Here is a 17,993-nt window from a genome sequence, read left to right on the forward strand (position 1 = left end):
CACAGTAAGATGAACAGTATGACATGACCGGGGATCATGAGTAACACAGTGAGGACGCCCTGTTTCTGCTCACCTCTCTGACCTCCGTCACATAGGTGGCGCTCTCATGCTCTGCCCTCTCCAACTCAGACTCCAAGTGCTGCTTGTCTCTTCTCAACTATGGAGCACAACAGAGATTCAGAGATGCACACTTATGAGATGTACACATGTTCCAATTAAAAAAATAAATAGCTGCAATGATAAAATTAATAACTATTATTATTCTAAATCAAGATATGAGAGTGTAAGTCTTAGAAGAAGTGCGTTTCACTGACGTTTTCCAAGTCTGCTCCATCACTTAGTCTCTCAATCTCCTGCTCCAGTGCTGTAACTTTCAGGTTCATCTAGGATAATAATAATACATTTTATTTATAGAGCACTTTTCAGGGTACTCAAGACACTTTACATATAACATATTTACATATATCTATCATAGGAAATAACATACACACTAAAAACACAACATGCAACAATCACACTAAAAGCAGTTCTGAAAAGGTGAGTTTTGATTAGTGATTTGAACATGGACGGCTGTGTGCAGTCTCAGTGTTTTTTGTGCATGTTTTTAGCGGGGGGTTCCTATCCGGAGGAAACCCCAGGGGAGCACGGGGAGAACATGCAAACTCCGCACAGAAAGGCCCTTTTGAAGAGCCCATCTGGGCAGTAGGCACTGAGGACTCGGGGATGGAGACACACCCTCAGCGCCCACAGCGTCCCAGGCGGGAATCGAACACAGGACCTTCTTGCTGTGAGGCGACAGCGCTACCACTGCACCACCATGCCCCCCGTGTGTTTGGGGAGTTCCAGAGAGAGGGGGCAACTACGTAGAATTCTCTGGGCATCCAAGGTCCGGCGCTTGGTCCTGAGTGTGGTGGAGACAGACTTGGCATCATAGCGGCAGTGAGTTCTGGAGGTACTGGAGTTTATTTTGGACATAAAGAATGCTGTTGCAGTAGTCAATTGTGAATGTGATGAGACCATGGATCAGCGTTTCGGCAGCAGAGGAGGAGAGTGATGGGCGGAGACTAGCCAGCTATGTTTTTTTAGGTGGAAAAAGGCAGTTCTGTTGATTTGTTTTACGTGGTGTTTGAAGGAGAGGATTCTGTCGAAGAAGACTCACGCCGGGATTCCACTGAGTGCATTTGCGTTGCGTTGCGGCTGTGCTCCGGTTTTGCTCCGTGCTCCGCCAACACTCAACGGCTGCGTGCAGAGCACGTCACGTCACGGCTCCGCTCCGCCAGACAGCTGGAGTGACGAGACCGACAAGTTCTCGCGGTGAAATTGCGCGAGACACTTTGTATGTGGGATAAATACAACAACAAACAGGCAGAAGATCATTGTTCCCAACTGGAGAAGCAGAGGAGGGGTGGACTTGCTTGGTGTTGTCCTTGTTTGTTTGTTTGTTTATTTATTTAAGAAAAGGGACAATGCACATTAATTAGCATGAGCACGTGAGTCCATCATGTAAATGTGCCAGATTTAGCCATACAGGCTAATTTTCATCTGCAGTCCCTGGCAGGTTGATGTTATATGTGAAACATTAACAAACACATGCAATAGTACAGAAGACATAAGTAGACAAAAGCATATAAAAGAAGAAAAGCACAAGCACATTAATAGCATATAAAAAGAACATGCATGAGCACATATAAAAAAGAAAATGCAAGATTACATTAGCATATTCTATACAATACATGCCAGAGCAACAGCACATAAGCACATAAAAACAGACAAAAGCATATAAGCACAATTATGCAGCCCCTGGTTTACTGTAAAGCACGGACAAAAGCACAGACAAAACCGCATGCCGTACAAAGCAGACAAACAATGACAAACAACGAGAAATGCTATCCTGGAGTATGGATGCATGTTTGATTGTTCAATAGACAATGTTTTATGGAGTTGGAGAAGGAGTTGAAAGATGTGATGAAAGATTGTTTAGAAAAAGAAGGTTGCGCTTCAACAATGGGTTTCTCAGTGGAGTGCCAAACCCAAAATCCAAAATCTGTTCAAAAAAGGCTGAAAGGGTAGCACATCTCAGTTTTCAAAGTCAAGGAGGACAAAATACTCACATTTCACTTGATTTATTGGCTCACATCACACAAAAACAAAACGCTTACGCGTTTCGGCAAAGAGCCTTCTTCAGAGCGTTGTGATGAAAGATGTTTCTCAGTTCTACGGGTATAGTGTTCCAGGTATGTGCTGCTCTGTAGGAGAAGGCTGACTGGCCAAAGCTACAGTACTTCTCCTATGTGGAATTTTACAGTCTCCTCTGGTAGAGGCTCTGGTAGATGAATTTTGAATTTGTGAAAAGGATGTGTCGTGTCATATATTATTTTGTGGTTTTCCACTTCAATGATTAACTTTTCCTCATACATGTTTGTCCTCTGGCTTGATATTGAATGCTGTAAGCACCTCTAGACCTGTTGACTCCAGGCCTAGCTCCGCCCAACTTGCTGCGGCTTTGCTCCGACATCCGTGAAAAATAGAAGCCTTGCGTATCTGCTTCGGAGCTCCGAATCGTCGGAGCTGGGACGGAGTAGACACGCAACGCAGCGGAGTAGGTCGGAGTTGACACATTGATTAGAGTGGAAACGTATCGGCTCCGAAGCCGTACCGCAGCGCAGACGGAGCGAACTCAGTGGAATTTGGCCGTCAGCGGTTGTGGATGTGTTGACCAAGCACGAGCCCTGGGGGATGTCTTGGGACAGAGGAGCGGTGCAGTTGTTGATTGTGATGAACTGTGGTCTGTTTGTGAGATACAGTATGACCTTAGCCAGGAGAGGGCAGTACCAGTGATGTTGAGGGAGGATTCAAGGCCGTAGAGGATAATGATGTGGTGACGGGTTGATGGTGTCAAAAGCTGCAGTGAGGTCGAGGAGGATGGATTGAAATGGTTGGAACAGGTCGTTGGACATGAGGTGGGCTTTGAGTTGGGAGGCGACATGTTCCAGTATTTAGGACAAAGAAGAATGATGCAACGAAAAGGGCACAAGATGCAATGATTTATACACCTACAGTGATTTGGTATTCAGTGTGGGAGTCGTTTTGCAGCTTAACCTGAATGCAATACCTCTTTCAGCTCTCCCTGCGATACGTCCAGCTTCACCTTCCAGCGAGACGCCTCCTGCTCCACACTGCTCTGGAGGCGCTGCAGCATGCCCTCCTGTGGACACGGCAGGTATGACAGCTTAGTTCCACAAACATTACCACCACACAACCATGAACTTGACACAAAAACCTCATCTCACCGTCTCTGCCAAAACCTTCTTGTATGTCTCACAGTCTTTCTGCATAATCCTTTGGGTTTCCTCTGACTCCTTCAGCTTCGCAGCCAGTCCCTGATAAGAGAAAAGTATGGTAGTGTGGTAAATCCATGGTGAGTCTACCTTCGCCCTAAATCTCAGTAGCAGAGGAATAACGATCAAGTTTCCACTTTAATTACCTCAGAGTCCCCTGATGCAGGGGTGGAACTGGACTGTGCTACTGCCGCCTCAAACCTGTGTAGCCATTCCTTATGGTTCTGTTAGACAGGAAAGGTGAAGAGACACATCAGTGGAACAGGGACAAGAGCAGCACCAGAGGGAAGGAGTAATGAGGGTACCGCTTAGAAGAGCAAATATACCTGCTCATTGGGTAGAGGCACATGGGGCAGAAGTCTGTGCAGAACATCTCGACACTCAGCCTGGAATGACTCCAGTGTCGTCTGGTTTTCCTGCACGGTGATGGGAGGGGGCAGAGTGGCGGGGGAAAAGGAGAGTAGAGGAGATTGAACACTGGCTGTACGAATGAGGACAACGTGTAGTGGTCATCTGAGCAGACATGACCAGAATCTGGCTCTCCCTCTCTCTACGCTCCATTATCCCAATCTGAAATGATAGCATCAGGGCTTTAGGATGCATTCTCACTCCCAAATACCCTATACCAGGGGTTCCCAAATTGAAGCATGGCGGTGGCCCACTTTGAAATCTGAAAATCTTCCAGTGCCCACTGCCCACCCAACCCTTTAATCACAACTCTGATCAACACACGCAACTAACAGGATGTATCTCCCTATGTATTTTTTTTATTTAATTAACAGAGCATGTGAATTTGGGCATACGGAGAATTAATAATCCATCCACACACAAAAAATGTAGGCAAAATATCCAAAAGCCAGATTGCCAACATGCCCCTTAGTAATCAGATATATTTGCGTGCATAGGGGTTAAAGTGGGATTTGGCAGGTGATTTTGAAAAGAAAATGCAGAAGCATTTCACTTCCTACCACCCTCCAAACAATGCACTGCACGTTTCTTTGCTTTTAGCTAGATTGAATTCAAATTAGCCTGACATGGTTTGAAAGCTGGCAGGCTGGGGGTACATCACCCAAATATGCCTTATTAATCACGTTGGTAATGTTTGTTACAATAGTGTTAGCTCAAATGCTAATGTTAAACAGTATGTGGATGGAGAATGCTAACACCATTTGCACCATGTTCCAGAATGTATAGAAAATAACCGATTATAGTTTGTTGGTGTATTATTCAAGTTTTCTAGTAGGGGTGCACGATATATCATTATATCATAGCGGTATCAGCCGATGATAGTCATTTTTTAACACATTGGCATCAGTCCGATGCTGCAATGTTAATATCTGTTTGTTATCGGTATCAGCCAAAATGTTCACATTGAGAGGAAACAATGTGGTAAATCTATCATTTATGGGCTTTTACAAATGTTTTGGAAATAAGGAAATGTATTACCGTACTTTTGCAAATTCAGTGTTTACATGTGTTTTTCACTATGTACACATTTTATTATCGTAGAAATATATGTGTGTGTGTGTGTGTGTTTATAGAGATCATATCGACATCTGTAACTATCGGTTATTGGCCATAACAGCAATGTTAATATTGGTTATCGTATCGGCCAACATTTTCATATCGGTGCATCCCTACTTTCTAGTCAAGTACGGTCCATTTGGTAGATTGTATTTGTCCAAAAACATTTGCCTAAAAAAAGACAAAGAAAGAAAGACTAGAACGACCGCAACGCGGACTTATGCCTCCGCATTAGTTAATTCTGGAGTCCAAATCGCCATTTGAGGCAAATTGGAAGAGATTCCGTCAAGGCGCTCCTGTGATGTTGCGTTACAGAGCTTGGAAATTGGGTGTGTGAGAGGTCACAGTGAGCTTGAACTTTGACCACCAAAATGTAATCAGTTCATCCTTGAGTCCAAGTCGATGTTTGAGACAAGTTTGATTAAATTCCGTCAAGGCATTCCTGAGATATCGCGTTAACAAGCTTGAAAATGGCGTTCGAGAGCTCACCTTGACCTTTGACCTTTGACCACCAAAATGTAATCAGATCATCCTTGGGCCTAAGTGAATGTTTAAGGGGAATCTGATGAAATTTTGTCAAGTTGTTCCTCAGATATGGCGTTAACAAGCTTGAAAATGGCGTTCGAGAGGTCACAGTGACCTTGACCTTTGACCTTGGACCACCAAAATCTAATCAGATCATCCTTGGGCCTAAGTGAATGTTTAAGGCGAATCTGATGAAATTTTGTCAAGTTGTTCCTCAGATATCGCGTTAACAAGCTTGAAAATGGCGTTCGAGAGGTCACAGTGACCTTGACCTTTGACCTTGGACCACCAAAATCTAATCAGATCATCCTTGGGCCTAAGTGAATGTTTAAGGCGAATCTGATGAAATTTTGTCAAGTTGTTCCTCAGATATCGCGTTAACAAGCTTGAAAATGGCGTTCGAGAGGTCAGTGAGCTTGACCTTTGACCTTGGACCACCAAAATCTAATCAGATCATCCTTGGGCCTAAGTGAATGTTTAAGGCGAATCTGATGAAATTTTGTCAAGTTGTTCCTCAGATATCGCGTTAACAAGCTTGAAAATGGCGTTCGAGAGGTCACAGTGACCTTGACCTTTGACCATCAAAATCTAATCAGATCATCCTTGGGCCTAAGTGAATGTTTAAGGCGAATCTGATGAAATTTCGTCAAGTTGTTCCTCAGATATCGCGTTAACAAGCTTGAAAATGGCGTTCGAGAGGTCACAGTGACCTTGACCTTTGACCTTGGACCACCAAAATCTAATCAGATCATCCTTGGGCCTAAGTGAATGTTTAAGGCGAATCTGATGAAATTCCATCAAGGCGTTCCTCAGATATCGCGTTAACAAGCTTGAAAATGGCGTTCGAGAGGTCACAGTGACCTTGACCTTTGACCTTGGACCACCAAAATCTAATCAGATCATCCTTGGGCCTAAGTGAATGTTTAAGGCGAATCTGATGAAATTCCATCAAGGCGTTCCTCAGATATCGCGTTAACAAGCTTGAAAATGGCGTTCGAGAGGTCACAGTGACCTTGAACTTTGACCTTGGACCACCAAAATCTAATCAGATCATCCTTGGGCCTAAGTGAATGTTTAAGGCGAATCTGATGAAATTCCATCAAGGCGTTCCTCAGATATGGCGTTAACAAACATCCGTACGGACGGACGGACGGCCGGCCGTACGTACGTACGTACGGACGGACAACCCGGATCCATAATGCCTTCGGCCTGGCTTCGCCGGCGGAGGCATAATAAAAATGAAAAAAAGGGAGATTTTGAGTGCTAGATTTTGCCATTGCACTTGCACTGGGTGAGAGAGATCTGTCCACCAATGGGACCTGACCCATTCTGCAACATGTCTCCAGATATGAGTTAGACAGTATTGTGTGTACAATGATTTAATGAGACACAAATGAGACAGAAGTGCTAATAAACATTTATGCTGCGTTCCATTTAAACCCATGTGTATCTACGTAACCACGTGTATCCCCCATGAGGGGGATACACGGTTCATCCTGTCCCTGCCCCGGCTTCTACCCCTGAAGAGGATAAGAGAAGGAGAAAGGAGGGTGGGAGAAGTCAGAAGCTTATGTTATTTATTCGGGGGAAGGCCATGTCAGGGGCCCCAATCATAAGGGGGATGAGTCAATTTCCGAACCCTCCGATTATAAGTGGTATTACTATAAAAAAGATTATTACAAAAGCATGTGCAGTAACAATGACGTTGTAGATTTGATCGTCTCCTAGAAGAGCTCCGGGTTGGCTTAGTTCTGCTCGGATTAAAAGGCTTAGGGCGGTGCCGACTATTCCGGCTCAGGCACCGAATACTAGATATAGGGTACCAATGTCTTTGTGGTTGGTTGAGAAAAATCAGCGGGTGATTGCCACAGGTAAGGTGGCCGAGTAAAGCGGTGGATTGTAGCCCCATAGACAGAGGTTTAAGCCCTCTCCTTATCAAGTCTTGGGGTGTTAACACGTTAGATTGCAAATCTAAAAACGCAGACTAGGCGTCTGCCGGGACTTACATTAACCGCCCGTGGCGGCGGAAGATAGATGAATGCTCGCTGGTTAGGGCGCTTAGCTGTTAACTAAGAGTTTGTAGGATCGAGGCCTTCTCATCTAGTAAGGCTTTAGCTTAATTAAAGTGTCTGTTTTGCATATAGCTTTCTCCTCACTGCCGTCCAATGAGGTATATAATATGGTGGTGATGCATCGGGCAACGTTCCGTTCCATAGCGATGTTTCCTGTGTGGTTGTGGAGTAAAAGGTGCTGTGCTACTCAGGCATGGCTAATGGATTTGTGAATGCTTGAGCACTGAGATACAAGGTGGGGAGCAGGCTTCTAGCATGAGACAGCGCCTTGGAGTGAGTGTGCAACAGCAAAAATGGGAAATCTTTAGAATTTCTTCCAAATACTTAACATCGCATGGTCTATATTGGATTTTCTTTTTTTTAGTTCTGACGATTTTAACCATTCCGATAAGTCCATCCACTTACACTGCCCACTGACACGAGGCTTAGCAGCCAGTAAATCATCAGTAGCCATGACTGCAAACATGGCCAGTACTTAGGCAGATGCAGCTGTTTTGGTAAGAGACAGAAATATATGTATTGATACCAAAAATGTCATTTGTATTGTTATTGTGAAACCTGCTCAATACTTATACTGTGGATTAACTCATTGAGTGCCAATGACGACTTTAGTCGTCAATTCGGATAGTAACGTTGAGTGCCAATGACGACTAAAGTCGTCAATTGCGTTTTTTGACGGTGGGACGTGGATCAAAGCCAGATCCATCTCCTGTAAAATTTTGGGGCATGTTGAATGTGTATAACCTATTTTACCGACCCATTAGGTGGCGACAGTGCTCTCCAGATTAGAGAAAGTTGAGGAAAAAAAAGCAGAAAAAGCCCTGTGATCAAAGAGAAACCGATGCATGAGCCAGACCGGCACAGATTGCTCTGGCTGCCTGGAGCCAACGTTAGCTGCGAACAGCAGTCAATCCGCTCCCACAAATGTCTCTGTCTCTGCTGCATAGCTTCTCCACACGATTAGCCGCCAGAAAATAAAACCAAAGCCAATGGTTTGGCTTATACAGTGTCGCGCTGGGAGCCGGCGCACAAGGCTGAGTGCTCCGAAAATAGACTGGGTGCAGCGCACTTTGAAACGCGCAGCAGAAAGCCTATAATCGGACGCAGCTTCATCCCAGCTCACAACCGAAACCCCAGAAACGCAGACGAACGCGAGCCCCATCCAGACTCCCCCGACGAGCGGCCGCCATCTGAACGTGGATCCGTGAGGCAGCAGAGCCTGCCATAGCAGGAGGCAGAGACTCGCCTGACACACGCAGCAGCCAGCACAGCGAGCAGAGCCACCAGAGACACTCCCACGGAGGAGGAGTTTGGAGTTGAGGGGGGTGTGGGTGCTGTTTATTGAAGGAAATTACTGTTCAGATGTTTCAGGTCAGAAAATATTAGTTTCAGAGTCAGTGATTTGCTTGAAATGCTTCATTTCACAAAAGGCTCAATATCTCAGCTCCTAGATGGAAACGCCTTTTTTTTTGCTGTTTTTGACCTATCTTCTCCGGCTGATAACTAAAGAACGGAAAATTATATCAATAAACTTTTTTTTGCTGCTGATACAATAGAGTCTCATCGTTCTTTGTGCGTGTTCGGTGTTTACATAGTAATATCACACAATATTCTGTGGGCCTCGAGAAATCACTGAAAACGCTCTGAAACTCTGGCACTGGGAGCGTCCGTTCTCCAAAAGTGGCTGGCACTCAATGAGTTAAGTGGAGCGTGGGGATGTCTCACTGCTACTGTCCGGTAATAGACCAGTCAGCTTAAGGTTAAGAGTAGGATTTGAGGCGCATTTACTGCCAAGTATTTTTTTGTGCCGAACAAAAACATAAAAATGTTGCCCTAATGATCTATAAAAGAAATTATGCATTTGTCGAGTGCCTATTAGTACAGTAGAAGAACATTGTAGACAGAGTTCACTTTTTCACTGGCTGAATATACTCTGCCCATCTACATCTACAGTATGGTAAGCTCAGCCCAGCACTCTGGACAGAGGTAATAATGGACCTGCACACCTGCTTCATTGATAGCTCATTCACTGGTTTCCCCCATTGCTCTTCACATCTGTGTGTGATCATTCCTCATGGCAACGAGATGCTCTTGTGCCATGGCTCTATCAGATAACACCTGCGTGTTCCAGTGCTGAGCCTGCACTGTTCTGTTCCCTCTGGTGTTCACGCTGGTGTTTGGGCAGAGTGTGAGACTTCATGACTGAGTATCAGAGAGGTGGTGCGTGTCACTCTGTGTCTGCTGTGTCTATTCACAAAAGAGTTGCCTCGGGGCCTATCGAGTTGTCCTACCATCATATGACCACTTGTTTCAAACCTCGGGAGGAACAGCTGATTCCGGCTGGGTCACAATCGTAACACAAGGGTACAATACAAGCTTAGTTGCTTAATACAATATATTAAGGCAGGCCTAACGGGGGGTTGGGGGGGGGGGGGGGTGGATGGCCGACTGCTAAATCGACTTTCTAAAGCTCATTGAACAGTGAAATTGAAAATTGTGAAGTGTGACAAAACTGTAAGGAGTGTGGTATCCTCCATGTTTTCAGCCTGCTGTGCAAACTACAAACTACCAGTGGAAAAATGTGCTTGTCTCCACTATTCAGCGAACAAGTGATTAGATCTGCAATAACAAGAGTTGAGTGTGCAAAGACCTTGAACGTTCTGCTCCTAGCTTCGAGAAAAACTTCTTCTAAGGTACAGACCGCTGTGCATATCTTATTTTAGCTGCGTAGTCAAAAAGTATTTCTTATCACCAGGGGCCGGTTGCACCAAGTGGTCTTAACTATGCCTGGTCGTAACTCCTACGTCGGTCTTAGTTAAGACCAGTCTTTAGAGTGGATTTACGCCTGTTGCACCAACACGGCTTACGTCTGGTCTTAACTACGCTAGTCGTAGCAATGCGCGTTCATGTGAATTGTCGGGGAATGCGCTCTGATTGGCCCACAAATGTGCCTCGCGCCCTGCTATTTCACTGACCCCCGTGAAAATAACTTGCTTTGTTTTTTTACAGTGGCCACTACTGTATGTGCATCACTACACTACACTCCTCCCACCCTCCCTCGCTCCGGGGGAAAAATGGCGGCGATTGAGCCAGACAGACAGTCTGAATGAAATTGAATGTAACGTTCCCAATTCTATGTATTAAATTCTAAAAGAATTAACAGCAACATTTGGGAAGGCTAAGCCACACAACTAGTTAGTTATAATCTTAACATCGTGCTTCAAAAGACGGAGAACTGGCTGTGTTACGACGATGACGGTAAGGAGTCAAAAAGGTCTCCGCGGAGATCTCTGTTACAGGCAGGCTCTACGCCTCCTCCTGACCAGGCATAGGAGTTACGCCTGGGCATAGTGAAAATAAGGCTTAAGCCGTCTTGGTGCAATCGGCGTAGCTGTTAGGTCGTAAAGTTACGACCAACTTAGCTTAAGACCAGTGTAAGACCAGTTGGTGCAACCGGCCCCAGATGAATACAATGCAAACGTATTTGTGAGCCAATGATTCTGACTACATATGCTGTATACATATAAATATACATACAGTATACTGCAGCTGCAAATATAAGAGAAATGTATATTGTTTCAACTGTAATGGCAAAATAAATGAAATGCCTTGTTGATCCATCAATAAATGAGTTGCTCGTGAGATGTCAGCTATGAGTGTCAGCTATAGATCATAATTAAACAGAGTCAACAATGATCAACAACCAATCAATAAGCAGTCAATCAATCATTTTACTCTCACACAACCATTTCAATTTAGTTTGTAGTGGGGCCTAAAAAAGTGGCAGCCTTATACTTGAATTAAGAATATATTCAAATGAATGGGATAACACTTGACAGTGATATTTTAAACAAGGTGTATTGTATTCCCCAAGTTCAGAATCATTTCATCATCTTCACAAAAGCTGCTGCCAAACATCTCCGATCTTCAATGTTTCTCAACTTGATTGCATGCTTGCAATCTCATGTTTTATTGGATCAACTGTGAAATCATGTAAGCAAACAAAGTTCAGGAGGATCCTGGCCTGGAACTGAAATTCAGTTTGCATTCCATCAATATAGGAATATGATTTTCTACCAAATTCAGAGACTGGAAAGGGCAACTTCTCCACCTTTCTGAGCCTAACTCCACCCACTTTGTCAATTTAGGGGGGGGGGGGGAGCATTGAGATATAATATGAATGGAGAGAGTGTCCCTATCTCCTCCCTGTATGGTCTATTGAAGCCAAAATCCTGCCAGATCAGTGAACCAGATTCTGCGCAGTAGCTCCGTTGATTTACAACCTCTGAGAGCTCCCCGCCCCTCTGAACTTTCTTATGTAGAGCTGCTGTTTCTAGAATGCGCACAGTGCGTTGTGTATTTATACACAGTCTAGCTCTGTAAATATAACACTTTAAGTTGTAATATTTTGTGTCTCGCCAAAAGTAACCAGGAAGAGTCCCACTATGAGATCAGTTTATCAAAATGACGCCTGTACGAAAATCTGATTTTGGTTGTCGGAGATTTCTCCTCCGGGCTGCTGTGCTCTCAGCCCGGACCGGAAGTGGAGGCTCCTCTCGGCCTCACTGGGGAAATTATCCGATCCACTGCTGTGTTGATTAAGCTAGCCAATGTTTCCGTGGCATTTTGATTAACTTTATGATTTAATTCCTTTTGGAGCAAATGTTGGTTTTACAAATCTAACCTTGACGCTTTACGCTACGTTGTTTACTGGTATAGTGTGGGTAGGGCAGCCTGCTGTAACGTTCCATTTAATATAGCTCAGTGGTAACGTTAGCCTAGCTGCCTAGTCTCGTCTCTGTTAACTACCGGATATCCTTACAACAGCTAAGAAAGGAGCTTGTGAAGAAGGAACAGCCCCACAGTCAAAGCATTTCTCTGAGATATCCATATAAAAATGTTTGTTGCTTTAATACCAGAAATAAAACCTCTGTTTATGTGACGCTAACGGGTTAGCGATTAGCTCATGGCTGGTGCTTGCGTACTAGGCCCCATCTTATAAAACACATTTCCTGGCAGTTGGACAACCTGGTAAGTTCTGAAAATATGTGTATATTATTGTGTTATTCCAGCTATCGTTATCGGTTGTTAAGTTATAGTAATATTAAGCCGATAAATAATGAAAAACAGCCGACTAGCGAAAGTGGCTAACGCTATTGCTAACGTAGCTGGAGTAACTACTAAAACACATATTTTCTGAACTTACTTCAGTCCCCAACCAACGTTAATTCCTCGCGTGCCTTTCTCAAAACAATGTTCTTTTTATTGCGGTCCATTGATATGTCTGGTAGCCAGCACAGCCACCCCGACCTCCAGGGAGCCACTACCCGTGCTAAGAGCCTCTGTCCCGGGTCCACACAGAGCCACCCAGACCTCCAGGCAGCGTTACATGATGAAAGCACAAAGCAGCACTGTATCCTGTCTATGTCAAACCAACGCTAGTTCTATACTGTGAAGAGCCTGTCCAGCCAATGACGGCTTGAGACTGGCTGCCACAGCTGTCAATCATCCATTTTTATCCCTTTTTATATGTCAAATAACTACTTAAAAACAAACTGATCAGAAAAATTACCACTTGCACAGGCATTAGCATGATAATGACTATCTAAAATGATACAAACCACCTTTGGAAAAAAATTATCTGACGTATACTGTGATTATTTCGGTTGTAATTTTCCCATCCACTAACATGGGGAGGCGGGCCTTGTGACCTAATACTGGATTCAGCCGTCAGGGCGGTGATCTAACATGCAGCGGCTTCACTAATGGAACCATGGAATGGCGTCCATCTTTATAAGTCGATGGGGGGGAGCAGGTTCTGACTGAAAAGGAGGGCCGGCCGGCGGGGAGGGCACCAGGGGAGCGGGCAGCAGGGGGGAGGGTAGCAGGAGAGCAGGGGGGGGGGAGCAGGAGAGCAGGGGGGGGGGAGCAGGAGAGCAGGGGGGAGGGGAGCAGGAGAGCAGGGGGGAGGGGAGCAGGTGAGCAGGGGGGAGGGGAGCAGGGGGGGGGGGGGGGGGCAGGGGAGCAGGGGAGCGGGCAGCAGGAGAGCAGGGGGGGGGAGCAGGGGAGCGGGCAGCAGGAGAGCAGGGGGGGGGAGCAGGGGGGGAGGGCAGCAGGAGAGCAGGGGGGGGGGCAGCAGGGGAGCAGGGGGGGTTTTGTGATTGCTTCACAGCAGTTAACGTTACATTCTAAAGCAGAAATAAAGTCACACAGTCAAACACGCAGCACAGCGAGAGGGCAGCTCTCTCTGCATGAGACAACAGACAGACAGACAGACAGACAGACAGACAGAACCCAGACGCCCAGGGGGCGGGACAAAGCTGCCATATTTGTTCAACAAATGCTGCACTGTGCACACTGCTTATTGGCTGAGAGCCCACGTGGGTCTAACAAAGGAGCGTTGGCGGGGGAAGGTGCGGGGGGGTTGTTTGGTCTCGAACTTTTGGAGACACGTCTCAGTGGATAACGGTTCTGTCAATAGGAAGAAGAGGGAAATTTGAATCTAGAACTGGGATTTCAACCTGGGGAGAGCAGCCACTATGCATAAAATGATCATATATGACAAATTCAAATACTTGACACAAAAATGTCAGGATTTTGACCTGAATCTATCAACAACACGACAACAACAGTTGAAAATTAAATGTGTCCAATGTGTAAGGAAACATGAACATACCACCGCCTTGGGCTACCAACATACAGTACAGTTCTGTACATGTACTACAGCAACATCTAAAGCCCAGCACAGGCTATACAAATGAGGGCCAAGCTGGGGTAAAACTATAGTGACCTGACAGTCAAGGCCCTAGTTATACCTGCTCCAGGCGGTAGGCCATCTCCTTCTGAATCTGCTGGATGGCACCCTTGGCTGACTGGTCCTGGTGAACTAGTTTGTCCCGCGACTCTCTCAGCTCTTTCAGCAGCTCCTCCACCCTGCCCTCCAACTGCAGACACAAAAGCACACAAAGGGTAAGTAAGCACTAAGCAACGCGTCAGACAACATTTCAGCCTGGACCACACCTGGCCTGACCAGCTAGACAGGATGACATTTCAGCCTGGACCACACCTGGCCTGACCAGCTAGACAGGATGACATGTCAGCCTGGACCACACCTGGCCTGACCAGCTAGACAGGATGACATGTCAGCCTGGACCACACCTGGCCTGACCAGCTAGACAGGATGACATGTCAGCCTGGACCACACCTGGCCTGACCAGCTAGACAGGATGACATGTCAGCCTGGACCACACCTGGCCTGACCAGCTAGACAGGATGACATGTCAGCCTGGACCACACCTGGCCTGACCAGCTAGACAGGATGACATGTCAGCCTGGACCACACCTGGCCTGACCAGCTAGACAGGATGACATGTCAGCCTGGACCACACCTGGCCTGACCAGCTAGACAGGATGACATGTCAGCCTGGACCACACCTGGCCTGACCAGCTAGACAGGATGACATTTCAAAAGGTTTAGACAGCAGAGGAAGGGGAAGGCAAATGAGCATTGTTCCAGGAAGAGATTGCATTAACCAAATATTTTCCGTCACAAACAGATTTTTTTTTTTTTTTTAAACTATGATCAATCTTTGCTGAGCAAGAATTTTGTGCGAAAAGAATCAAACGGCCGTCCCATATAGTCCCAAATATATATATATGTCCCAAATATACGCTGGCTGTGATTGAAGCAATTAAACGCCGGGGCTATTAATAGACGTTTTACTGTAATCTAAATTTGTTCTTCTGTATATTAAATGTTATTGTGGCCAATGTTTTTGTTAATAAAATTATATTAAATAGTCTCATTATCATTTTAAAATGTCAAATGACGGAATGTTTACGACTCTGTCGTCCAAATTACAAACGACGAGTCGGATGCCCCGGTGCCTCACCTGGTAGCATGTACCACAAAGGCTTACAGGCAATGTACACGAGATGCATTGCGGCTGCGTTGCGGATCCGGCAAAACCGCCGGATCGAGTCTCGCCCATGTTAATTGATGGCCGATACATGCGGTATGGGAAAATTACGCACCTGGTCTATTTCTGTCGGATCCCGCATACGTCTGACAGATTACATGAGTGTGGGTCTGTTCTTCACAGCCGTGAATTTCTATAACGTTACATTGATTACATTGAGCATATTGTGGCTTTGCCACAGTTTATGTATTATATACAATGTTGCGTCAATCTACTGGTTTAGTGTCCAGCCAAAGTGAGTTCATCTGCCCGCTCCGGGGGAGCAGCCATAACGTGTTGGGAGGCAATGTGAATGTGTCAATGGCGTTTACCACACGCTGTTTACCTGTGTTAAAAAACAACAACACGTGTACAGTATAAGTGGTAATTATGATGTAAAAAATATATATATATCTTCACTGTCTACCTACTGTCCTGTCAAATAATGGTGAAAAAGACCAAAAAAATAAACAGGGGATGGACAAACAGACAATGAGAAAGTCTAACCCAACCTCTGGCTCCAGCCCTCAATATGTTTGAAACAAAGGAGAACTGGTACAGTATGCCTATGGCAAGGTAAACCTGAAATAATAATGATGGTATTTATTTAATCTAAGTAGGTCTTCTTTCGCTGCCTTCTCTGAAATTCAACTAATCAGTGTCAACCTAATTGCTCAGCATTTCCCAGTGTTTTATAGCCAAGCTTTATAGCTGCCTTGGCTATAAAACACTAACACCCCCACACCCCACACACACACACACGTCAAATCAATCAAAGTCCGACAAATTTAAATCTGGCCGTCAGCAAGTCCGGCAAAAAAAAAAAAAAATCCATCAGCACAATTATGAAGCACTAATTTCCCAACACCACACACACACACACACACACACACACACACACACACACACGCAATTAGACCCTGACCACAAGCTTGAATAAGGAATTTCCTACAGGAAACATTATTATTCTTAAAAAAAAGGGGGGGATACAATGTCTACTATTAATGGTAAAGTGTCCAGTCTGTCCACTATCAATAGGACAGTCAGCAAATAGTGAGAACTATTCTAGTTAGGAAAAAAGAACAGAAAGGAGAAAGCCAAACATTCACTGGGCTTGCATGTACATCATAAACAATCTTACACATTGTAGCAGCTTGCATTCAAAACAACGCTGAAGCTGCGTTCACACCAACCTATTAACGTTTTTCGCTGGCATCGAGTTTACATACAAAGTCAATGCAAACGAGCGATTGAGCGTATATTCGCCCGGGAGAAAAATCGCTGGGCGTCCGAGCGACAGAGAGAGAGCGATAGGGCGAAAATTCGCTCGTCACCCGAGATGAAATATCTCAACTCGAGCGAAATTTCACTGGCATCAGTCGCTCGCTGTTCAACGCTGATTGGCTGCCGTGTGAGAGTGAGTCAAGGATCACACTGGCTTGGAACAAACCGCATTGACAGCTGACATGAAGTGAAGTCTGTACTACCGGTATAGAGCTTGCGTTAGGAGCACGCTGATAGGCTTAGCTTGTAAACAACTACGGTGGCTCGTAGTGGACAAATATCATGACATTGCGTAACGTTATAGCCCCCAGGTGTCGAGCGATTTAAACAGAGCGACTCCAAAGGGTTGAATCGAGCGACAGAGAGTGTATTTGCCATGTTTCCCATGCTGTCAAGCCTCTTAGCTTTCCACCCAGTGAGGAGCATTGCATTAGCACCCAGTGAGAGGACTACAGGACGGAACAGCACCTGGCACCTGAGGCGGTCCCAGGGAAAATATGACGTGTGCTCTGCTGCTGATACTCTCACCCACAAGCAGTTTTTGCCCAAAACGCCCAAATCTCATTTTAAATTAGCATTAGGATTAGACTGTTGTGATGTCATTATTCAGTTTTAACCATCAATAATTGTTCCTTTTCTCATTATTTCATTTCTCAGAGTAAATACTGTATATTTATTTCGAGATTTTTGTCAATTATTTGTGCTGTTATGGTTATAATTAGCCTAGTTACTCACTTCTACACTATCTTAGATTGTGTTACTTATGGATGGCATGGAATTATAGTGAAAATAGATTATCCCCCCTTTTTGCTGGGGACCCCACTTTGAAAACCACTGGCTTAGGCTAGAACTGTTGCGAGAAGGTTTCAGGATTTATCTCTATGCATTAGGCTGTGATTACTATTTATATAAATCTATTTATTCACATAGATTCATGATATATTATGGTATACAGCCTACCTGTGACATCAATGTTTTGATTCATCCTATGATGTCTCACACTCAGGTGTGCTTTCACAAGACAGGTGTTGTCCATTCAATCAGCTAACCTGTCTTTATAATGGCTGTCTTGCACTGTTTGTATGATACTTGACAAAGTCTATGGCCGAAACTGTTGTCAAATAGCGTTAAATTACACTTAATTGCATCTGGAACGAGAGTGTGTCTTCCTGTGAACAGTGCTGCACTACTCATTTAGTTATCAACTTTGGAGCGTTATTTACCCCCCCTTCCCGACATCCTAGGTTGACATGCTTCATCCCAATCGATTCCTTATTTCTTCTACTTTCATA

The 17,993-nt window shown here is 45.0% G+C and overlaps 1 protein-coding gene across 1 annotated transcript; it reads right to left on the minus strand.

Moving 5' to 3' along the window:
- Window positions 1-34: 34 nt before the first annotated feature.
- LOC310771154 (kinectin-like) lies at window positions 35-15,520 on the minus strand (the record flags this gene model as incomplete). Its single annotated transcript, XM_083663817.1, has 9 exons — window positions 35-157; window positions 315-383; window positions 3,113-3,205; window positions 3,291-3,380; window positions 3,485-3,562; window positions 3,665-3,819; window positions 13,840-13,930; window positions 14,275-14,403; window positions 15,494-15,520. 9 exons carry the CDS (start codon window positions 15,518-15,520, stop codon window positions 35-37), a joined length of 855 nt encoding a protein of 284 aa, XP_083519943.1.
- Between the last annotated feature and the right edge of the window lie 2,473 nt (window positions 15,521-17,993).

The sequence above is a fragment of the Poromitra crassiceps genome (genome assembly GCF_964638095.1).
Source record: "Poromitra crassiceps genome assembly, contig: HAP1_SCAFFOLD_381, whole genome shotgun sequence".
Taxonomy (NCBI): domain Eukaryota; kingdom Metazoa; phylum Chordata; class Actinopteri; order Beryciformes; family Melamphaidae; genus Poromitra; species Poromitra crassiceps.